The sequence below is a fragment of the Oncorhynchus nerka genome, linkage group LG18 (genome assembly GCF_034236695.1).
Source record: "Oncorhynchus nerka isolate Pitt River linkage group LG18, Oner_Uvic_2.0, whole genome shotgun sequence".
Taxonomy (NCBI): Eukaryota; Metazoa; Chordata; class Actinopteri; order Salmoniformes; family Salmonidae; genus Oncorhynchus; species Oncorhynchus nerka.
In genome coordinates this window covers 24352912-24370558 of record NC_088413.1, presented here as the reverse complement: position 1 = coordinate 24370558, position 17647 = coordinate 24352912, and the positions used below count along the sequence as shown (strand labels likewise).

Here is a 17647-nt window from a genome sequence, read left to right as displayed (position 1 = left end):
AGTGGTGTGTGGTTGAGTGTGATGTCGTGTGGTGGTGTATGGTTGAGTGTGATGTCGTGTGGTGGTGTGTGGTTGAGTGTGATGTTGTGTGGTGGTGTATGGTTGAGTGTGATGTCGTGTGGTGGTGTGTGATGTCGTGTGGTGGTGTGTGGTTGAGTGTGATGTCGTGTGGTGGTGTGTGGTTGAGTGTGATGTCGTGTGGTGGTGTGTGGTTGAGTGTGATGTCGTGTGGTGGTGTGTGATGTCGATGTGATGTCGTGTTGAGTGTGATGTCGTGTGGTGGTGTGTGGTTGAGTGTGATGTCGTGTGGTGGTGTGTGGTTGAGTGTGATGTCGTGTGGTGGTGTGTGGTTGAGTGTGATGTCGTGTGGTGGTGTGTGGTTGAGTGTGATGTCGTGTGGTGGTGTGTGGTTGAGTGTGATGTCGTGTGGTGGTGTATGGTTGTGATGTCGTGTGGTGGTGTATGTCGTCGTGTGGTGGTGTATGGTTGAGTGTGATGTCGTGTGGTAGTGTGTGGTTGAGTGTGATGTCGTGTGGTGGTGTATGGTTGAGTGTGATGTCGTGTGGTGGTGTGTGGTTGAGTGTGATGTCGTGTGGTGGTGTGTGGTTGAGTGTGATGTCGTGTGGTGGTGTGTGGTTGAGTGTGATGTCGTGTGGTGGTGTGTGGTTGAGTGTGATGTCGTGTGGTGGTGTATGGTTGAGTGTGATGTCGTGTGGTGGTGTGTGGTTGAGTGTGATGTCGTGTGGTGGTGTATGGTTGAGTGTGATGTCGTGTGGTGGTGTGTGGTTGAGTGTGATGTCGTGTGGTGGTGTGTTGTGATGTCGTGTGGTGGTGTGGTTGATGTGATGTGTGGTGGTGTGTGGTTGAGTGTGATGTCGTGGTGGTGGTGTGGTTGAGTGTGATGTCGTGTGGTGGTGTGTGGTTGAGTGTGATGTCGTGTGGTGGTGTGTGGTTGAGTGTGATGTCGTGTGGTGGTGTGTGGTTGAGTGTGATGTCGTGTGGTGGTGTGTGGTTGAGTGTGATGTCGTGTGGTGGTGTGTGGTTGAGTGTGATGTCGTGTGGTGGTGTGTGGTTGAGTGTGATGTCGTGTGGTGGTGTATGGTTGAGTGTGATGTTGTGTGGTGGTGTGTGATGTCGTGTGGTGGTGTGTGGTTGAGTGTGATGTCGTGTGGTGGTGTGTGGTTGAGTGTGATGTCGTATGGTGGTGTGTGGTTGAGTGTGATGTCGTGTGGTGGTGTGTGGTTGAGTGTGATGTCGTGTGGTGGTGTGTGGTTGAGTGTGATGTCGTGTGGTGGTGTGTGGTTGAGTGTGATGTCGTGTGGTGGTGTGTGGTTGAGTGTGATGTCGTGTGGTGGTGTGTGGTTGAGTGTGATGTGGTGTGTGGTGGTGTGTGATGTCGTGTGGTGGTGTGTGGTTGAGTGTGATGTCGTGTGGTGGTGTGTGGTTGAGTGTGATGTCGTGTGGTAGTGTATGGTTGAGTGTGATGTCGTGTGGTGGTGTATGGTTGAGTGTGATGTCGTGTGGTGGTGTATGGTTGAGTGTGATGTGGTGGTGGTGGTGTATGGTGTGAGTGTGATGTCTTGTGGTGGTGTATGGTTGAGTGTGATGTCGTGTGGTGGTGTGTGGTTGAGTGTGATGTCGTGTGGTGGTGTGGGTTGAGTGTGATGTCGTGTGGTGGTGTATGGTTGAGTGTGATGTCGTGTGGTGGTGTATGGTTGAGTGTGATGTCGTGTGGTGGTGTGTGGTTGAGTGTGATGTCGTGGTGGTGTGTGGTTGAGTGTGATGTCGTGTGGTGGTGTGTGGTTGAGTGTGATGTCGTGTGGTGGTGTGTGGTTGAGTGTGATGTCGTGTGGTGGTGTGTGGTTGAGTGTGATGTCGTGTGGTGGTGTATGGTTGAGTGTGGTGTGTGTGGTTGAGTGTGATGTCGTGTGGTGGTGTGTGGTTGAGTGTGATGTCGTGTGGTGGTGTATGGTTGAGTGTGATGTCGTGTGGTGGTGTATGGTTGAGTGTGATGTCGTGTGGTGGTGTGTGGTTGAGTGTGATGTCGTGTGGTGGTGTGGTTGATGTGATGTCGTGTGGTGGTGTATGGTTGAGTGTGATGTCGTGTGGTGGTGTGTGGTTGAGTGTGATGTCGTGTGGTGGTGTGTGGTTGAGTGTGATGTCGTGTGGTGGTGTGATGGTTGAGTGTGATGTGATGTCCGGCATGTGGTGGTGTATGGTTGAGTGTGATGTCGTGTGGTGGTGTATGGTTGAGTGTGATGTCGTGTGGTGGTGTGTGGTTGAGTGTGTAGTGTGTGTGGTTGAGTGTGATGTCGTGTGGTGGTGTGTGGTTGAGTGTGATGTCGTGTGGTGGTGTGTGATGTCGTGTGGTGGTGTGTGGTTGAGTGTGATGTCGTGTGGTGGTGTGTGGTTGAGTGTGATGTCGTGTGGTGGTGTGTGATGTCGTGTGGTGGTGTGTGGTTGAGTGTGATGTCGTGTGGTGGTGTGTGATGTCGATGTGTGTGGTGTGTGGTTGAGTGTGATGTCGTGTGGTGGTGTATGGTTGAGTGTGATGTCGTGGTGGTGTGTGGTTGAGTGTGATGTCGTGTGGTGGTGTATGGTTGAGTGTGATGTCGTGTGGTGGTGTGTGGTGAGTGTGATGTCGTGTGGTGGTGTGTGGTTGAGTGTGATGTCGTGTGGTGGTGTGTGGTTGAGTGTGATGTCGTGTGGTGGTGTGTGGTTGAGTGTGATGTCGTGTGGTGGTGTGTGATGTCGTGTGGTGGTGTGTGGTTGAGTGTGATGTCGGTGGTGGTGTGTGGTTGAGTGTGATGTCGTGTGGTGGTGTGTGGCTGAGTGTGATGTCGTGTGGTGGTGTGTGGTTGAGTGTGATGTCGTGGTGGTGTGGGTTGAGTGTGATGTCGTGTGGTGGTGTGTGGTTGAGTGTGATGTCGTGTGGTGGTGTGTGGTTGAGTGTGATGTCGTGTGGTGGTGTATGGTTGAGTGTGATGTCGTGTGGTGGTGTATGGTTGAGTGTGATGTCGTGTGGTGGTGTATGGTTGAGTGTGATGTCGTGTGGTGGTGTGTGGTTGAGTGTGATGTCGTGTGGTGGTGTGTGGTTGAGTGTGATGTCGTGTGGTGGTGTATGGTTGAGTGTGATGTCGTGTGGTGGTGTGGGTTGAGTGTGATGTCGTGTGGTGGTGTGTGGTTGAGTGTGATGTCGTGTGGTGGTGTATGGTTGAGTGTGATGTCGTGTGGTGGTGTGTGGTTGAGTGTGATGTCGTGTGGTGTGGGTTGAGTGTGATGTCGTGGTGGTGTGTGGTTGAGTGTGATGTCGTGTGGTGGTGTGTTGATGTGTTGGTGGTGTGTGTGATGTCGTGTGGTGGTGTGTGGTTGAGTGTGATGTCGTGTGGTGGTGTGTGGTTGAGTGTGATGTCGTGTGGTGGTGTGTGGTTGAGTGTGATGTCGTGGTGGTGGTGTGTGGTTGAGTGTGATGTGTGATGTCGTGTGGTGGTGTGTGGTTGAGTGTGATGTCGTGTGGTGGTGTGTGGTTGAGTGTGATGTCGTGTGGTGGTGTATGGTGAGTGTGAGTGTGATGTCGTGGTGGTGTGTGATGTCGTGTGGTGGTGTGTGGTTGAGTGTGATGTCGTGTGGTGGTGTGTGGTTGAGTGTGATGTCGTGTGGTGGTGTGGTTGAGTGTGATGTCGTGTGGTGGTGTATGGTTGTGTGATATTGGTGGTGTGTGATGTCGTGGTGGTGTGTGGTTGAGTGTGATGTCGTGTGGTGGTGTGTGGTTGAGTGTGATGTCGGTGGTGTGTGGTTGAGTGTGATGTCGTGTGGTGGTGTGTGGTTGAGTGTGATGTCGTGTGGTGGTGTGTGATGTCGTGTGGTGGTGTGTGGTTGAGTGTGATGTCGTGTGGTGGTGTGGTTGAGTGTGATGTCGTGTGGTGGTGTGTGGTTGAGTGTGATGTCGTGTGGTGGTGTGTGGTGTGTGTTGAGTGTGATGTCGTGTGGTGGTGTGTGGTTGAGTGTGATGTCGTGTGGTGGTGTGTGGTTGAGTGTGATGTCGTGTGGTGGTGTATGGGTTGAGTGTGATGTCGTGTGGTGGTGTGGTGGTTGAGTGTGATGTCGTGTGGTGGTGTATGGTTGAGTGTGATGTCGTGTGGTGGTGTGTGGTTGAGTGTGATGTCGTGTGGTGGTGTGTGGTTGAGTGTGATGTCGTGTGGTGGTGTGTGGTTGAGTGTGATGTCGTGTGGTGGTGTGTGGTTGAGTGTGATGTCGTGTGGTGGTGTGTGGTTGAGTGTGATGTCGTGTGGTGGTGTGTGGTTGAGTGTGATGTCGTGTGGTGGTGTATGGTTGAGTGTGATGTCGTGTGGTGGTGTGTGGTTGAGTGTGATGTCGTGTGGTGGTGTGTGGTTGAGTGTGATGTCGTGTGGTGGTGTGGTTGAGTGTGATGTCGTGTGGTGGTGTATGGTTGAGTGTGATGTCGTGGTGGTGGTGTGTGATGTTGGTGTGTGATGTGATGTGTGTGGTGGTGTGTGGTTGAGTGTGATGTCGTGTGGTGGTGTGTGGTTGAGTGTGATGTCGTGGTGGTGTGTGGTTGAGTGTGATGTCGTGTGGTGGTGTGTGGTTGAGTGTGATGTCGTGTGGTGGTGTGTGGTTGAGTGTGATGTCGTGTGGTGGTGTATGGTTGAGTGTGATGTCGTGTGGTGGTGTGTGGTTGAGTGTGATGTCGTGTGGTGGTGTGTGGTTGAGTGTGATGTCGTGTGGTGGTGTATGGTTGAGTGTGATGTCGTGTGGTGGTGTGTGGTTGAGTGTGATGTCGTGTGGTGGTGTGTGGTTGAGTGTGATGTCGTGTGGTGGTGTGTGGTTGAGTGTGATGTCGTGTGGTGGTGTGTGGTTGAGTGTGATGTCGTGTGGTGGTGTGTGGTTGAGTGTGATGTCGTGTGGTGGTGTGTGATGTCGTGTGTGGTGGTGTGTGAGTGATGTTGTGTGGTGGTGTGTGGTTGAGTGTGATGTCGTGTGGTGGTGTGTGGTTGAGTGTGATGTCGTGTGGTGGTGTGTGGTTGAGTGTGATGTCGTGTGGTGGTGTGTGGTTGAGTGTGATGTCGTGTGGTGGTGTGTGGTTGAGTGTGATGTCGTGTGGTGGTGTGTGGTTGAGTGTGATGTCGTGTGGTGGTGTGTGGTTGAGTGTGATGTCGTGTGGTGGTGTGTGGTTGAGTGTGATGTCGTGTGGTGGTGTGTGGTTGAGTGTGATGTCGTGTGGTGGTGTGGTTGAGTGTGATGTCGTGTGGTGTGTGGTTGAGTGTGATGTCGTGTGGTGGTGTGGGTTGAGTGTGATGTCGTGTGGTGGTGTGTGGTTGAGTGTGATGTCGTGTGGTGGTGTGTGGTTGAGTGTGATGTCGTGTGGTGGTGTGTGGTTGAGTGTGATGTCGTGTGGTGGTGTGTGGTTGAGTGTGATGTCGTGTGGTGGTGTATGGTTGAGTGTGATGTCGTGTGGTGGTGTGTGGTTGAGTGTGATGTCGTGTGGTGGTGTGGCTGAGTGGTTGAGGTGATGTCGTGTGGTGGTGTGTTGAGTGTGATGTCGTGTGGTGGTGTGTGGTTGAGTGTGATGTCGTGTGGTGGTGTGTGTGGTTGAGTGTGATGTCGTGTGGTGGTGTGTGGTTGAGTGTGATGTCGTGTGGTGGTGTGTGGTTGAGTGTGATGTCGTGTGGTGGTGTGGTTGAGTGTGATGTCGTGTGGTGGTGTGGTTGAGTGTGATGTCGTGTGGTGGTGTGTGGTTGAGTGTGATGTCGTGTGGTGGTGTGTGGTTGAGTGTGATGTCGTGTGGTGGTGTGTGGTTGAGTGTGATGTCGTGTGGTGGTGTGTGGTTGAGTGTGATGTCGTGTGGTGGTGTGTGGTTGAGTGTGATGTCGTGGTGGTGTGTGGTTGAGTGTGATGTCGTGGTGGTGTGTGTGTGTGGTGGTTGAGTGTGATGTGATGTGTGGTGGTGTGGGTTGAGTGTGATGTCGTGTGGTGGTGTGTGGTTGAGTGTGATGTCGTGTGGTGGTGTGTGGTTGAGTGTGATGTCGTGTGGTGGTGTGTGGTTGAGTGTGATGTCGTGTGGTGGTGTATGGTTGAGTGTGATGTCGTGGTGGTGGTGTGGTTGAGTGTGATGTCGTGTGGTGGTGTGTGGTTGAGTGTGATGTCGTGTGGTGGTGTGTGGTTGAGTGTGATGTCGTGTGGTGGTGTGGGTTGAGTGTGATGTCGTGTGGTGGTGTGTGGTTGAGTGTGATGTCGTGTGGTGGTGTGTGGTTGAGTGTGATGTCGTGTGGTGGTGTGTGGTTGAGTGTGATGTCGTGTGGTGGTGTGTGGTTGAGTGTGATGTCGTGTGGTGGTGTATGGTTGAGTGTGATGTCGTGTGGTGGTGTATGGTTGAGTGTGATGTCGTGTGGTGGTGTATGGTTGAGTGTGATGTCGTGTGGTGGTGTGTGGTTGAGTGTGATGTCGTGTGGTGGTGTATGGTTGAGTGTGATGTCGTGTGGTGGTGGTGTATGGTTGAGTGTGATGTCGTGTGGTGGTGTGTGGTTGAGTGTGATGTCGTGTGGTGTGTGGGTTGAGTGTGATGTCGTGTGGTGGTGTGTGGTTGAGTGTGATGTCGTGTGGTGGTGTGGGTTGAGTGTGATGTCGTGTGGTGGTGGTGTGTGGTTGAGTGTGATGTCGTGGTGGTGGTGTGTGGTTGAGTGTGATGTCGTGGTGGTGTGATGGTGTGGTGGTGTGTGGTTGAGTGTGATGTCGTGTGGTGGTGTGTGGTTGAGTGTGATGTCGTGTGGTGGTGTGTGGTTGAGTGTGATGTCGTGGTGGTGTGTGGTTGAGTGTGATGTCGTGTGATGGTGTGTGGTTGAGTGTGATGTCGTGTGGTGGTGTGTGGTTGAGTGTGATGTCGTGTGGTGGTGTATGGTTGAGTGTGATGTCGTGTGGTGGTGTGTGGTTGAGTGTGATGTCGTGTGGTGGTGGTTGAGTGTGATGTCGTGTGGTGGTGTGTGGTTGAGTGTGATGTCGTGTGGTGGTGTGTGTGGTTGAGTGTGATGTCGTGTGGTGGTGTGTGGTTGAGTGTGATGTCGTGTGGTGGTGTGGGTTGAGTGTGATGTCGATGTGGTGGTGGTGGTGAGTGTGATGTCGTGTGGTGGTGGTGTGTGGTTGAGTGTGATGTCGTGTGGTGGTGTGTGGTTGAGTGTGATGTCGTGTGGTGGTGTGGTTGAGTGTGATGTCGTGTGGTGGTGTATGATGTGTGTGGTGGTGTGTGGTTGAGTGTGATGTCGTGTGGTGGTGTGTGGTTGAGTGTGATGTCGTGTGGTGGTGTATGGTTGAGTGTGATGTCGTGTGGTGGTGTGTGGTTGAGTGTGATGTCGTGTGGTGGTGTGGTTGAGTGTGATGTCGTGTGGTGGTGTGTGGTTGAGTGTGATGTCGTGTGGTGGTGTGTGGTTGAGTGTGATGTCGTGTGGTGGTGTGTGGTTGAGTGTGATGTCGTGTGGTGGTGTGTGGTTGAGTGTGATGTCGTGTGGTGGTGTATGGTTGAGTGTGATGTCGTGTGGTGGTGTATGGTTGAGTGTGATGTCGTGTGGTGGTGTGTGGTTGAGTGTGATGTCGTGTGGTGGTGTGTGGTTGAGTGTGATGTCGTGTGGTGGTGGTGTGTGATGTGTGTGATGTGTGTGGTTGAGTGTGATGTCGTGTGGTGTGAGTGTCGTGTGGTGGTGTGTGGTTGAGTGTGATGTCGTGTGGTGGTGTGTGGTTGAGTGTGATGTCGTGGTGGTGGTGTGTGGTTGAGTGTGATGTGATGTGGTGGTGTGTGGTGAGTGTGATGTCGTGGTGGTGGTGTGATGTCGTGTGGTGGTGTGTGGTTGAGTGTGATGTCGTGTGGTGGTGTGTGGTTGAGTGTGATGTCGTGTGGTGGTGTGAGTGTGATGTCGTGTGGTGGTGTGTGGTTGAGTGTGATGTGTGTGGTGTGTGGTTGAGTGTGATGTCGTGTGGTGGTGTGTGGTTGAGTGTGATGTCGTGTGGTGGTGTATGGTTGAGTGTGATGTCGTGTGGTGGTGTGTGGTTGAGTGTGATGTCGTGGTGGTGTGTGGTTGAGTGTGATGTCGTGTGGTGGTGTGTGGTGAGTGTGATGTGGTGTGGTGGTTGAGTGTGATGTCGTGTGGTGGTGTGTGGTTGAGTGTGATGTCGTGTGGTGGTGGTTGAGTGGTTGAGGTGTGTGATGTCGTGTGGTGGTGTGTGGTTGAGTGTGATGTCGTGTGGTGGTGTGTGGTTGAGTGTGATGTCGTGTGGTGGTGTGTGGTTGAGTGTGATGTCGTGTGGTGGTGTATGGTTGAGTGTGATGTCGTGTGGTGGTGTGTGGTTGAGTGTGATGTCGTGTGGTGGTGTGTGGTGAGTGTGATGTCGTGTGGTGTGTGTGATGTGTGTGGTGGTGTGTGGTTGAGTGTGATGTCGTGTGGTGGTGTGTGGTTGAGTGTGATGTCGTGTGGTGGTGTGTGGTTGAGTGTGATGTCGTGTGGTGGTGTGTGTGTGATGTCGTGGTGGTGTGAGTGTGATGTCGTGGTGGTGTATGGTTGAGTGTGATGTCGTGTGGTGGTGTGTGGTTGAGTGTGATGTCGTGTGGTGGTGTGTGGTTGAGTGTGATGTCGTGTGGTGGTGTGTGGTTGAGTGTGATGTCGTGTGGTGGTGTGTGGTTGAGTGTGATGTGTGGTGGTGTGTGGTGAGTGTGATGTGAGTGAGTGTGTCGTGTGGTGGTGTGGTTGAGTGTGATGTCGTGTGGTGGTGGTGTGTGGTTGAGTGTGATGTCGTGTGGTGGTGTATGGTTGAGTGTGATGTCGTGTGGTGGTGTGTGGTTGAGTGTGATGTCGTGGTGGTGTGTGTTGAGTGTGATGTCGTGGTGGTGTGGTTGAGTGTGATGTCGTGTGGTGGTGTGTGGTTGAGTGTGATGTCGTGTGGTGGTGTGTGGTTGAGTGTGATGTCGTGTGGTGGTGTGGTTGAGTGTGATGTCGTGTGGTGGTGTATGGTTGAGTGTGATGTCGTGTGGTGGTGTGTGGTTGAGTGTGATGTCGTGTGGTGGTGTGTGGTTGAGTGTGATGTCGTGTGGTGGTGTGTGGTTGAGTGTGATGTCGTGTGGTGGTGTGTGAGTTGTGTGAGTGTGATGTCGTGGTGGTGTGTGGTTGAGTGTGATGTCGTGTGGTGTGTGTGTTGAGTGTGATGTCGTGTGGTGGTGTGTGGTTGAGTGTGATGTCGTGTGGTGGTGTGTGGTTGAGTGTGATGTCGTGTGGTGGTGGTGGTTGAGTGTGTCGTGGTGGTGTGTGATGTCGTGGTGGTGTGTGGTTGAGTGTGATGTCGTGTGGTGGTGTGTGGTTGAGTGTGATGTCGTGTGTGGTGGTGTGGTTGAGTGTGATGTCGTGTGGTGGTGTGTGGTTGAGTGTGATGTCGTGTGTGTGTGGTGGTGGTGGTTGAGTGTGATGTCGTGTGGTGGTGTGTGGTTGAGTGTGATGTCGTGTGGTGGTGTGTGGTTGAGTGTGATGTCGTGTGGTGGTGTGTGGTTGAGTGTGATGTCGTGTGGTGGTGTGTGGTTGAGTGTGATGTCGTGTGGTGGTGTGTGGTTGAGTGTGATGTCGTGTGGTGGTGTGTGGTTGAGTGTGATGTCGTGTGGTGGTGTGTGTTGAGTGTGATGTCGTGTGGTGGTGTGTGGTTGAGTGTGATGTCGTGTGGTGGTGTGTGGTTGAGTGTGATGTCGTGTGGTGGTGTGTGGTTGAGTGTGATGTCGTGTGGTGGTGTGTGGTTGAGTGTGATGTCGTGTGGTGGTGTGTGGTTGAGTGTGATGTCGTGGTGGTGGTGTGATGTGTGTGGTGTGTGTGGTTGAGTGTGATGTCGTGTGGTGGTGTGTGATGTCGTGTGGTGGTGTGTGGTTGAGTGTGATGTCGTGTGGTGGTGTGTGGTTGAGTGTGATGTCGTGTGGTGGTGTGTGGTTGAGTGTGATGTCGTGTGGTGGTGTGGTTGAGTGTGATGTCGTGTGGTGGTGTGTGGGTTGAGTGTGATGTCGTGGTGGTGGTGGTTGATGTCGTGATGTGTGTGGTGTGTGATGGTTGGTGTGATGTCGTGTGGTGGTGTGTGGTTGAGTGTGATGTCGTGTGGTGGTGTGTGGTTGAGTGTGATGTCGTGTGGTGGTGTGTGGTTGAGTGTGATGTCGTGTGGTGGTGTGTGGTTGAGTGTGATGTCGTGTGGTGGTGTGTGTGATGATGTCGTGTGGTGGTGTGTGGTTGAGTGTGATGTCGTCGGTGGTGGTGGTGTGTGATGTCGTGTGTGATGTCGTGTGGTGGTGTATGGTTGAGTGTGATGTCGTGTGGTGGTGTGTGGTTGAGTGTGATGTCGTGTGGTGGTGTGTGGTTGAGTGTGATGTCGTGTGGTGGTGTGTGGTTGAGTGTGATGTGGTGTGGTGGTGTGTGGTGTGAGTGTGATGTCGTGTGGTGGTGTGTGGTTGAGTGTGATGTCGTGTGGTGGTGTGGTTGAGTGTGATGTCGTGTGGTGGTGTGTGGTTGAGTGTGATGTCGTGTGGTGGTGTGTGGTTGAGTGTGATGTCGTGTGGTGGTGTGTGGTTGAGTGTGATGTCGTGTGGTGGTGTGGTTGAGTGTGATGTCGTGTGGTGGTGTGTGGTTGAGTGTGATGTCGTGTGGTGGTGGTTGAGTGTGATGTCGTGTGGTGGTGTGTGGTTGAGTGTGATGTCGTGTGGTGGTGTGTGGTTGAGTGTGATGTCGTGTGGTGGTGTGTGGTTGAGTGTGATGTCGTGTGGTGGTGTGTGGTTGAGTGTGATGTGTGTGGTGGTGTGTGTGGTGGTGTGTGATGTCGTGTGGTGGTGTGTGGTTGAGTGTGATGTCGTGTGGTGGTGTGTGGTTGAGTGTGATGTCGTGTGGTGGTGGTGTGTGGTTGAGTGTGATGTCGTGGTGGTGGTGTGTGGTTGAGTGTGATGTCGTGTGGTGGTGTGTGGTTGAGTGTGATGTCGTGGTGGTGGTGGTTGAGTGTGATGTCGTGGTGGTGTGTGGTTGAGTGTGATGTCGTGTGGTGGTGTGTGGTTGAGTGTGATGTCGTGTGGTGGTGTGTGGTTGAGTGTGATGTCGTGTGGTGGTGTGTGGTTGAGTGTGATGTCGTGTGGTGGTGTGTGGTTGAGTGTGATGTCGTGTGGTGAGTGTGATGTCGTGTGGTGGTGTGTGGTTGAGTGTGATGTCGTGTGGTGGTGTGTGGTTGAGTGTGATGTCGTGTGGTGGTGTGTGATGTGTGGTGGTGTGTGGTTGAGTGTGATGTCGTGTGGTGGTGTGTGGTTGAGTGTGATGTCGTGGTGGTGGTGGTGTGATGTCGTGTGGTGGTGTGTGGTTGAGTGTGATGTCGGTGGTGGTGTGTGGTTGAGTGTGATGTCGTGTGGTGGTGTGATGTCGTGTGGTGGTGTGTGGTTGAGTGTGATGTCGTGTGGTGGGTTGAGTGTGATGTCGTGTGGTGGTGTGTGGTTGAGTGTGATGTCGTGTGGTGGTGTGTGGTTGAGTGTGATGTCGTGTGGTGGTGTGTGGTTGAGTGTGATGTCGTGTGTGGTGTGTGGTGAGTGTGATGTCGTGTGGTGGTGTGTGGTTGAGTGTGATGTCGTGTGGTGGTGTGTGGTTGAGTGTGATGTCGTGTGGTGGTGTGTGGTTGAGTGTGATGTCGTGTGGTGGTGTGTGGTTGAGTGTGATGTCGTGTGGTGGTGTGTGGTTGAGTGTGATGTGATGTCGTGTGGTGGTGTGTGGTTGAGTGTGATGTCGTGTGGTGGTGTGTGGTTGAGTGTGATGTCGTGTGGTGGTGTGGTTGAGTGTGATGTCGTGTGGTGGTGTGTGGTTGAGTGTGATGTCGTGTGGTGGTGTGTGGTTGAGTGTGATGATGTCGGTGTGGTGGTGTGTGGTTGGTGTGTGATGTCGTGTGGTGTGATGGTGTGGTGGTGTGTGGTTGAGTGTGATGTGTGTGGTGGTGTGTGATGTCGTGGTGGTGGTGGTGTGTGGTTGGTGTGATGATGTCGTGTGGTGGTGTGAGTTGAGTGTGATGTGATGTCGTGTGGTGGTGTGTGGTTGAGTGTGATGTCGTGTGGTGGTGTGTGGTTGAGTGTGATGTCGTGTGGTGGTGTATGGTTGAGTGTGATGTCGTGTGGTGGTGTGTGGTTGAGTGTGATGTCGTGTGGTGGTGTATGATGTCGTGTGGTGGTGTGTGGTTGAGTGTGATGTCGTGTGGTGGTGTGTGGTTGAGTGTGATGTTGTGTGGTGGTGTGTGGTTGAGTGTGATGTCGTGTGGTGAAGTAACCGTATTATAAAAGGTGGTATTGGTATTTGTGTTAGTACTGTGTGTTAGTACTGTGTGCTTTGGGTAGAGTGTGTTAGTACTGTGTGTTAGTTCTGTGTGTTAGTACTGTGTGTTAGTACTGTGTGTTAGTACTGTGTGTTAGTACTGTGTGCTTTGGGTAGTGTGTGTTAGTACTGTGTGCTTTGGGTAGAGTGTGTTAGTACTGTGTGTTAGTACTGTGTGTTAGTACTGTGTGTTAGTACTGTGTGCTTTGGGTAGTGTGTGTTAGTACTGTGTGCTTTGGGTAGAGTGTGTTAGTACTGTGTGTTAGTACTGTGTGCTATGGGTACTGTGTGTTAGTACTGTGTGCTATGGGTAGTGTGTGTTAGTACTGTATGTTAGTACTGTGTGCTATGGGTAGAGTGTGTTAGTACTGTGTGTTAGTACTGTGCGCTATGGGTAGAGTGTGTTAGTACTGTGTGTTAGTACTGTGTGTTATGGATAATGTGTGTTATTACTGTGTGTTATGGGTGGTTTGTGTTTGTCCTGTGTGTTAGTACTGTGTGCTATGGGTAGTGTGTGTTAGTACTGTATGTTAGTACTGTGTGCTTTGGGTAGAGTGTGTTAGTACTTTGTGTTAGTACTGTGCGCTATGGGTAGAGTGTGTTAGTACTGTGTGTTATGGATAATGTGTGTTATTACTGTGTGTTATGGGTGGTTTGTGTTTGTCCTGTGTGTTAGTACCGTGTGCTATGGGTAGAGTGTGTTAGTAATGTGTGTTAGTGCTGTGTGTTAGTACTGTGTGCTATGGGTAGAGTGTATTAGTACTGTGTGTTAGTACTGTGTGCTATGGTAGTGTGTGTTAGTACTGTGTATTAGTACTGTGTGCTATGGGTAGAGTGTATTAGTACTGTGTGCTATAGGTAGAGTGTGTAAGTACTGTGTGCTATGGGTAGAGTGTGTAAGTACTGTGTGCTATGGGTAGTGTGTGTTAGTGCTGTGTGTTAGTACTGTGTGCTATGGGTAGTGTGTGTTAGTACTGTGTGTTAGTACTGTGTGCTATGGGTAGAGTGTATTATTACTGTGTGCTATGGGTAGAGTGTGTTAGTACTGTGTGTTAGTACTGTGTGCTATGGGTAGTGTGTGTTAGTACTGTGTGCTATGGGTAGTGTGTGTTAGTACTGTGTGTTAGTACTGTGTGCTATGGGTAGTCTGTGTGAGTACTGTGTGTTAGTACTGTGTGCTATGGGTAGTGTGTGTTAGTACTGTGTGTTAGTACTGTGTGCTATGGGTAGTGTGTGTTAGTACTGTGTGTTAGTACTGTGTGTGGGTACTGTGTGCTATGGGTAGTGTGTGTTAGTACTGTGTGTTTTGGGTAGAGTGTGTTAGTACTGTGTGTTAGTACTGTGTGCTATGGGTAGAGTGTATTAGTACTGTGTGCTTAGTACTGTGTGTTACTAATGGGTGGTGTCTGTCTGTGTGAGCCTCTTCCTGTGTTAGTACTGTGTATCTGGGTAGTGTGTGAATAGTACTGTGTGTATAGTACTGTGTGCTATGGGTAGTGTGTGTTAGTACTGGGTGTGTTAGTACTGTGTGTTAGTACTGTGTTAGTCACCTTCTGATGGGTACTGTCTGCAGTGTTAGCCTCTTCCTGTGTGTCTGGGTATTTGTGTTAGTACTTTGTGTTAGTCACCTTCTGATAGTACTTTGTGTTAGTCTTTTGTGGTAGTACTGTGTGACTCTGGGTAGAGTGTAAATTAGTGGTAATATGTGCTATAGTTAGTTACCTTCTAATAAGAGGTGGTGTCTGCAGTGTGAGCCTCTTCCTGGTTACAGAGGACTCTGGGTATTGTAGTGTAAATGAATAGAGTGGTAATATATAGTATAGTTAGTCACCTTCTGATAAGAGGTGGTGTCTGCAGTGTGAGCCTCTTCCTGGTTACAGAGGACTCTGGCTATTGTAGTGTAAATGAATAGAGTGGTAATATATAGTATAGTTAGTCACCTTCTGATAAGAGGTGGTGTCTGCAGTGTGAGCCTCTTCCTGGTTACAGAGGACTCTGGGTATTGTAGTGTAAATGAATAGAGTGGTAATATATAGTATAGTTAGTCACCTTCTGATAAGAGGTGGTGCTGCAGTGTGAGCCTCTTCCTGGTTACAGAGGACTCTGGGTATTGTAGTGTAAATGAATAGAGTGGTAATATATAGTATAGTTAGTCACCTTCTGATAAGAGGTGGTGTCTGCAGTGTGAGCCTCTTCCTGGTTGCGTAAGACTCTCTGTGTGTCCAGGTTGAGTCCTTCTAGCTGCTGGATGAGCTGGGCCTGCTCTGCAGCATGTTCACTACTCTGTCTGTACAGGGCCTGCACCTCCTGCAGCTCACGCCTGCGTAGAAACACACACACAACGCAACATCAAATACCTACTATACAAACATATTCAAAATATAAAGAATTAGTGGCATAATGACACAAGACGTTACTAAAGTACAATGACATCTTCAATCACTTCTAACACACAGAGTGTTTCCCTGAGCCGCATGTGACTGGCTGACATCTCTCAGTGACACCACGTTAAGACACAGAGTAGTTAAAAAAGGTGAGATTACCCACAAAGGCTCCTGGGTTTTCACCGTTTTATCATATTGACTAAAGCTTAGCCAAAGCCTGCACCATTTCCCCTCCTCTCTCCCCGACTCTGCCTCTCCAAAGCTCTCCAAAGCACATCTGGTATGCAGGGCTTATCAACTGGTTCTAGACGAGGATGTGTGTGTCGCCTCAGAGCCTCGGGGTGGAGAGACGGCTAGAGCCTCTCGCACACACTGAGCAGTTGGGAGCACACACTCACACACACACTACTCTAAACGGGTTTAACTGAGACTGTGGTGGATAATGAAAGCCACATAAAAGTACATCTAATTTAGCAAGATTATAAATTGATATTGGACATATTTTAATTGAGGGTCATTTCACTGTACAATTTATACTTACAAGGTATACAAAAACAACACGACAGACCAATTTGAATGCATGAAAAATATTGCCTGTGACATTTACGTCATTGTGCATTGTATCCATGACGATGCCAAATCACAGACGTCATGGCACATCGCACAGCAGTTTACATTTATTTTTAATGCAAGGTGTCCAAGAGTGACCTGAAAGGCGTCTGTCACATACAATGTATTTTTATAATGTTTTATTATCTGACCCGAGTTGGGTGACGTGTTGGTCCCTCTGTGCCACCTCCTTCTGCCTGGAGGAGAGGAGGTCTGTCAGGCTGCTGCACTGACCCTGAAGGTCTGCCACCTGCCTCTGGGCATCGCTCAGATCACCCTCCATCTCCTGCCATGGTGGAGGACAAGAAGAGGACTATCAGTCAATCAATCAACTAATCAAATGTACTTGTGTCTGTTAACAGCAACAGTCGTCACAAAAACATGCTGTAAAGTCCACAGACCACAGGTGTCAAACTCATTCCACTAAGAGTCGAGTGTCTGTGGCTTTTCGCTCCTCCCTTGTACTTGATTGATGAATGAAGGTCACTGATTAGTAAGGAACTCCCCTCACCTGGTTGTCTAGGTCTTCACTGAAAGGAAAAACCTAAAAGCAGCAGACACTAGGCCCTCCAGGGAATTGGTTTTACACCCCTGGTCTAGAGGAAGCTGCACGACTCTGTTTTGTGTTTGTTCAACAAATGACGGTGACCGTTTGTATTCCTCAGTGGATTTGGTAAAGGCTTGGTGTTCCTGTTCCTAAATGAGCTTCAGAACGGCGTAGATGTGCTAATACAGGTGAAAACAACGGCCAGAGGCCAGGACACAGTGTATGACCCGTCTCTACCCTGACGGAGTCCTCTAACACGTTACGTGTTGATGTTGTGTTGCTGGACTCCACTAATGGCCAAACAACTCTTACCATTAAGAGGCAGAGACATAAGAGGTCTGAGAGTGTCTGAGCACTGAGGGTCATCTTAAAACTTCACAAGAGACTCTCTCCTTTTAACGAGAGGCTACAATTACAGCGGGGCAGACCCGGCCGCCTGGCTTCAAACACACAGGGGGCATCGGGACAAGTCTGACTGTAATTAAAAACAGCTTCAATCACCGACGCCGGTGAAATTAATGGCCGCAATTTAATGGCAGCAAATTAGCCACCGTGAAAGTGAAAGATAGCGCTAAGGATGTAGCGATAACACTACTAGTAAATAAACTAAATCAGTGCATAGTTGTGACTTCTTGTAACTTTTTAATGTTCCAATCTTGAACAGACTTATCGTTCTAAATTGGTGTGGAATCCTTGTGCATTCCATGTGTTCCATCCATCTCTCAGAGTTGCATGGTATTAAAGCCTGGTCAGGAGCAGAGCCAGGTGAGTGTCTGTCTGTCTGTGTCTGGTGATGTGATTGATGTGCGTAGTGGAGTTGTTACTCGGGACTGGCCCTGTCATAATTACACCCTGGCCCTGACTTATTCAAAGCCCTCTCTTTCTCTCTCCTCCTCCTTCCCTCCCTCTCTGCCTGTCTCTCTGTCTGCCTGTCACTCTCTCTGTCTGCCTCTCTCTCTCTCTGTCTGCCTCTCTCCCTCTCTGTCTGCCTCTCTCCCTCTCTGTCTGCCTCTCTCTCTCTCTGTCTGCCTCTCTCTCTCTCTGTCTGCCTCTCTCTCTCTGTCTGCCTCTCTCTCTGTCTGCCTCTCTCTCTTTCTGCCTCTCTCTCTTTCTGCCTCTCTCTCTCTGCCTGCCTGTTTCTTTCTGTCTGCTTGTCTCTCTCTGTCTACCTGTCTCTCTCTCTGTCTGCCTTTTTCTCTCTGCCTGCCTGTCTCTCTCTCTCTGTCTGCCTGCGTGTTCGAGCCTCTGTGCTGTGTGCGTCCACGAAGCCCCCCCCAAACTCTACTATTGATGGGCAGTTGTGTTCTGTTCCAAGAGGAGAGTGGGAAGGGTAGTGGTGGTAGTGGCGGTCTCCTGTGGGTTGACACTGATTGGTTGTCTGACTGTTTGAACAACATGTGTCCAACGTGCTGCTGTGGTGATTCTTTTGTTGCAAGGCGGATTAGAGTGAGAGAGTAAAGTTGATACATAATAATGATGAGGGGGAGAGATGCATATCACTGATTCTGCTAATAAGCTACACGAATAAGGAGAGGACTAAAACACTACAGTCGTCCAGTGATCACATCGGGGGACTTGGCCGGGGCTCGGCTTCTTCTTTTCCTCACCAGACGAGACTTGGGTCCAAAATGTTAAAAGTAATTATTTCTCCCACCCCCGGAACAGGGCCATCAATATTTAAAATGTGTGCTTTGAGAGAGGAATTATTTGACATTCATATATTGAGGGAGAAATAAAGAGGTTCAAGG

General features: G+C 50.5%; 1 protein-coding gene across 6 annotated transcripts in view; it reads right to left on the bottom strand.

The window, feature by feature from the left end:
• cntln (centlein, centrosomal protein) overlaps positions 1 to 17647 on the bottom strand; it is a 182004-nt gene that overhangs the window by 152700 nt on the left and 11657 nt on the right. For all 6 annotated transcript variants that reach the window (XR_010459670.1, XM_065003822.1, XM_065003823.1 and 3 more), the window contains 2 exons: positions 15505 to 15638; positions 14517 to 14679 (listed from right to left, as the gene is read on the bottom strand). Coding sequence is in view for 5 of the 6 variants with exons in the window: in XM_065003822.1 (XP_064859894.1) it covers positions 14517 to 14679; positions 15505 to 15638 (297 nt within the window). In the remaining variant the exon portion in view is untranslated. The remainder of the gene's footprint in view (positions 1 to 14516; positions 14680 to 15504; positions 15639 to 17647) is intronic.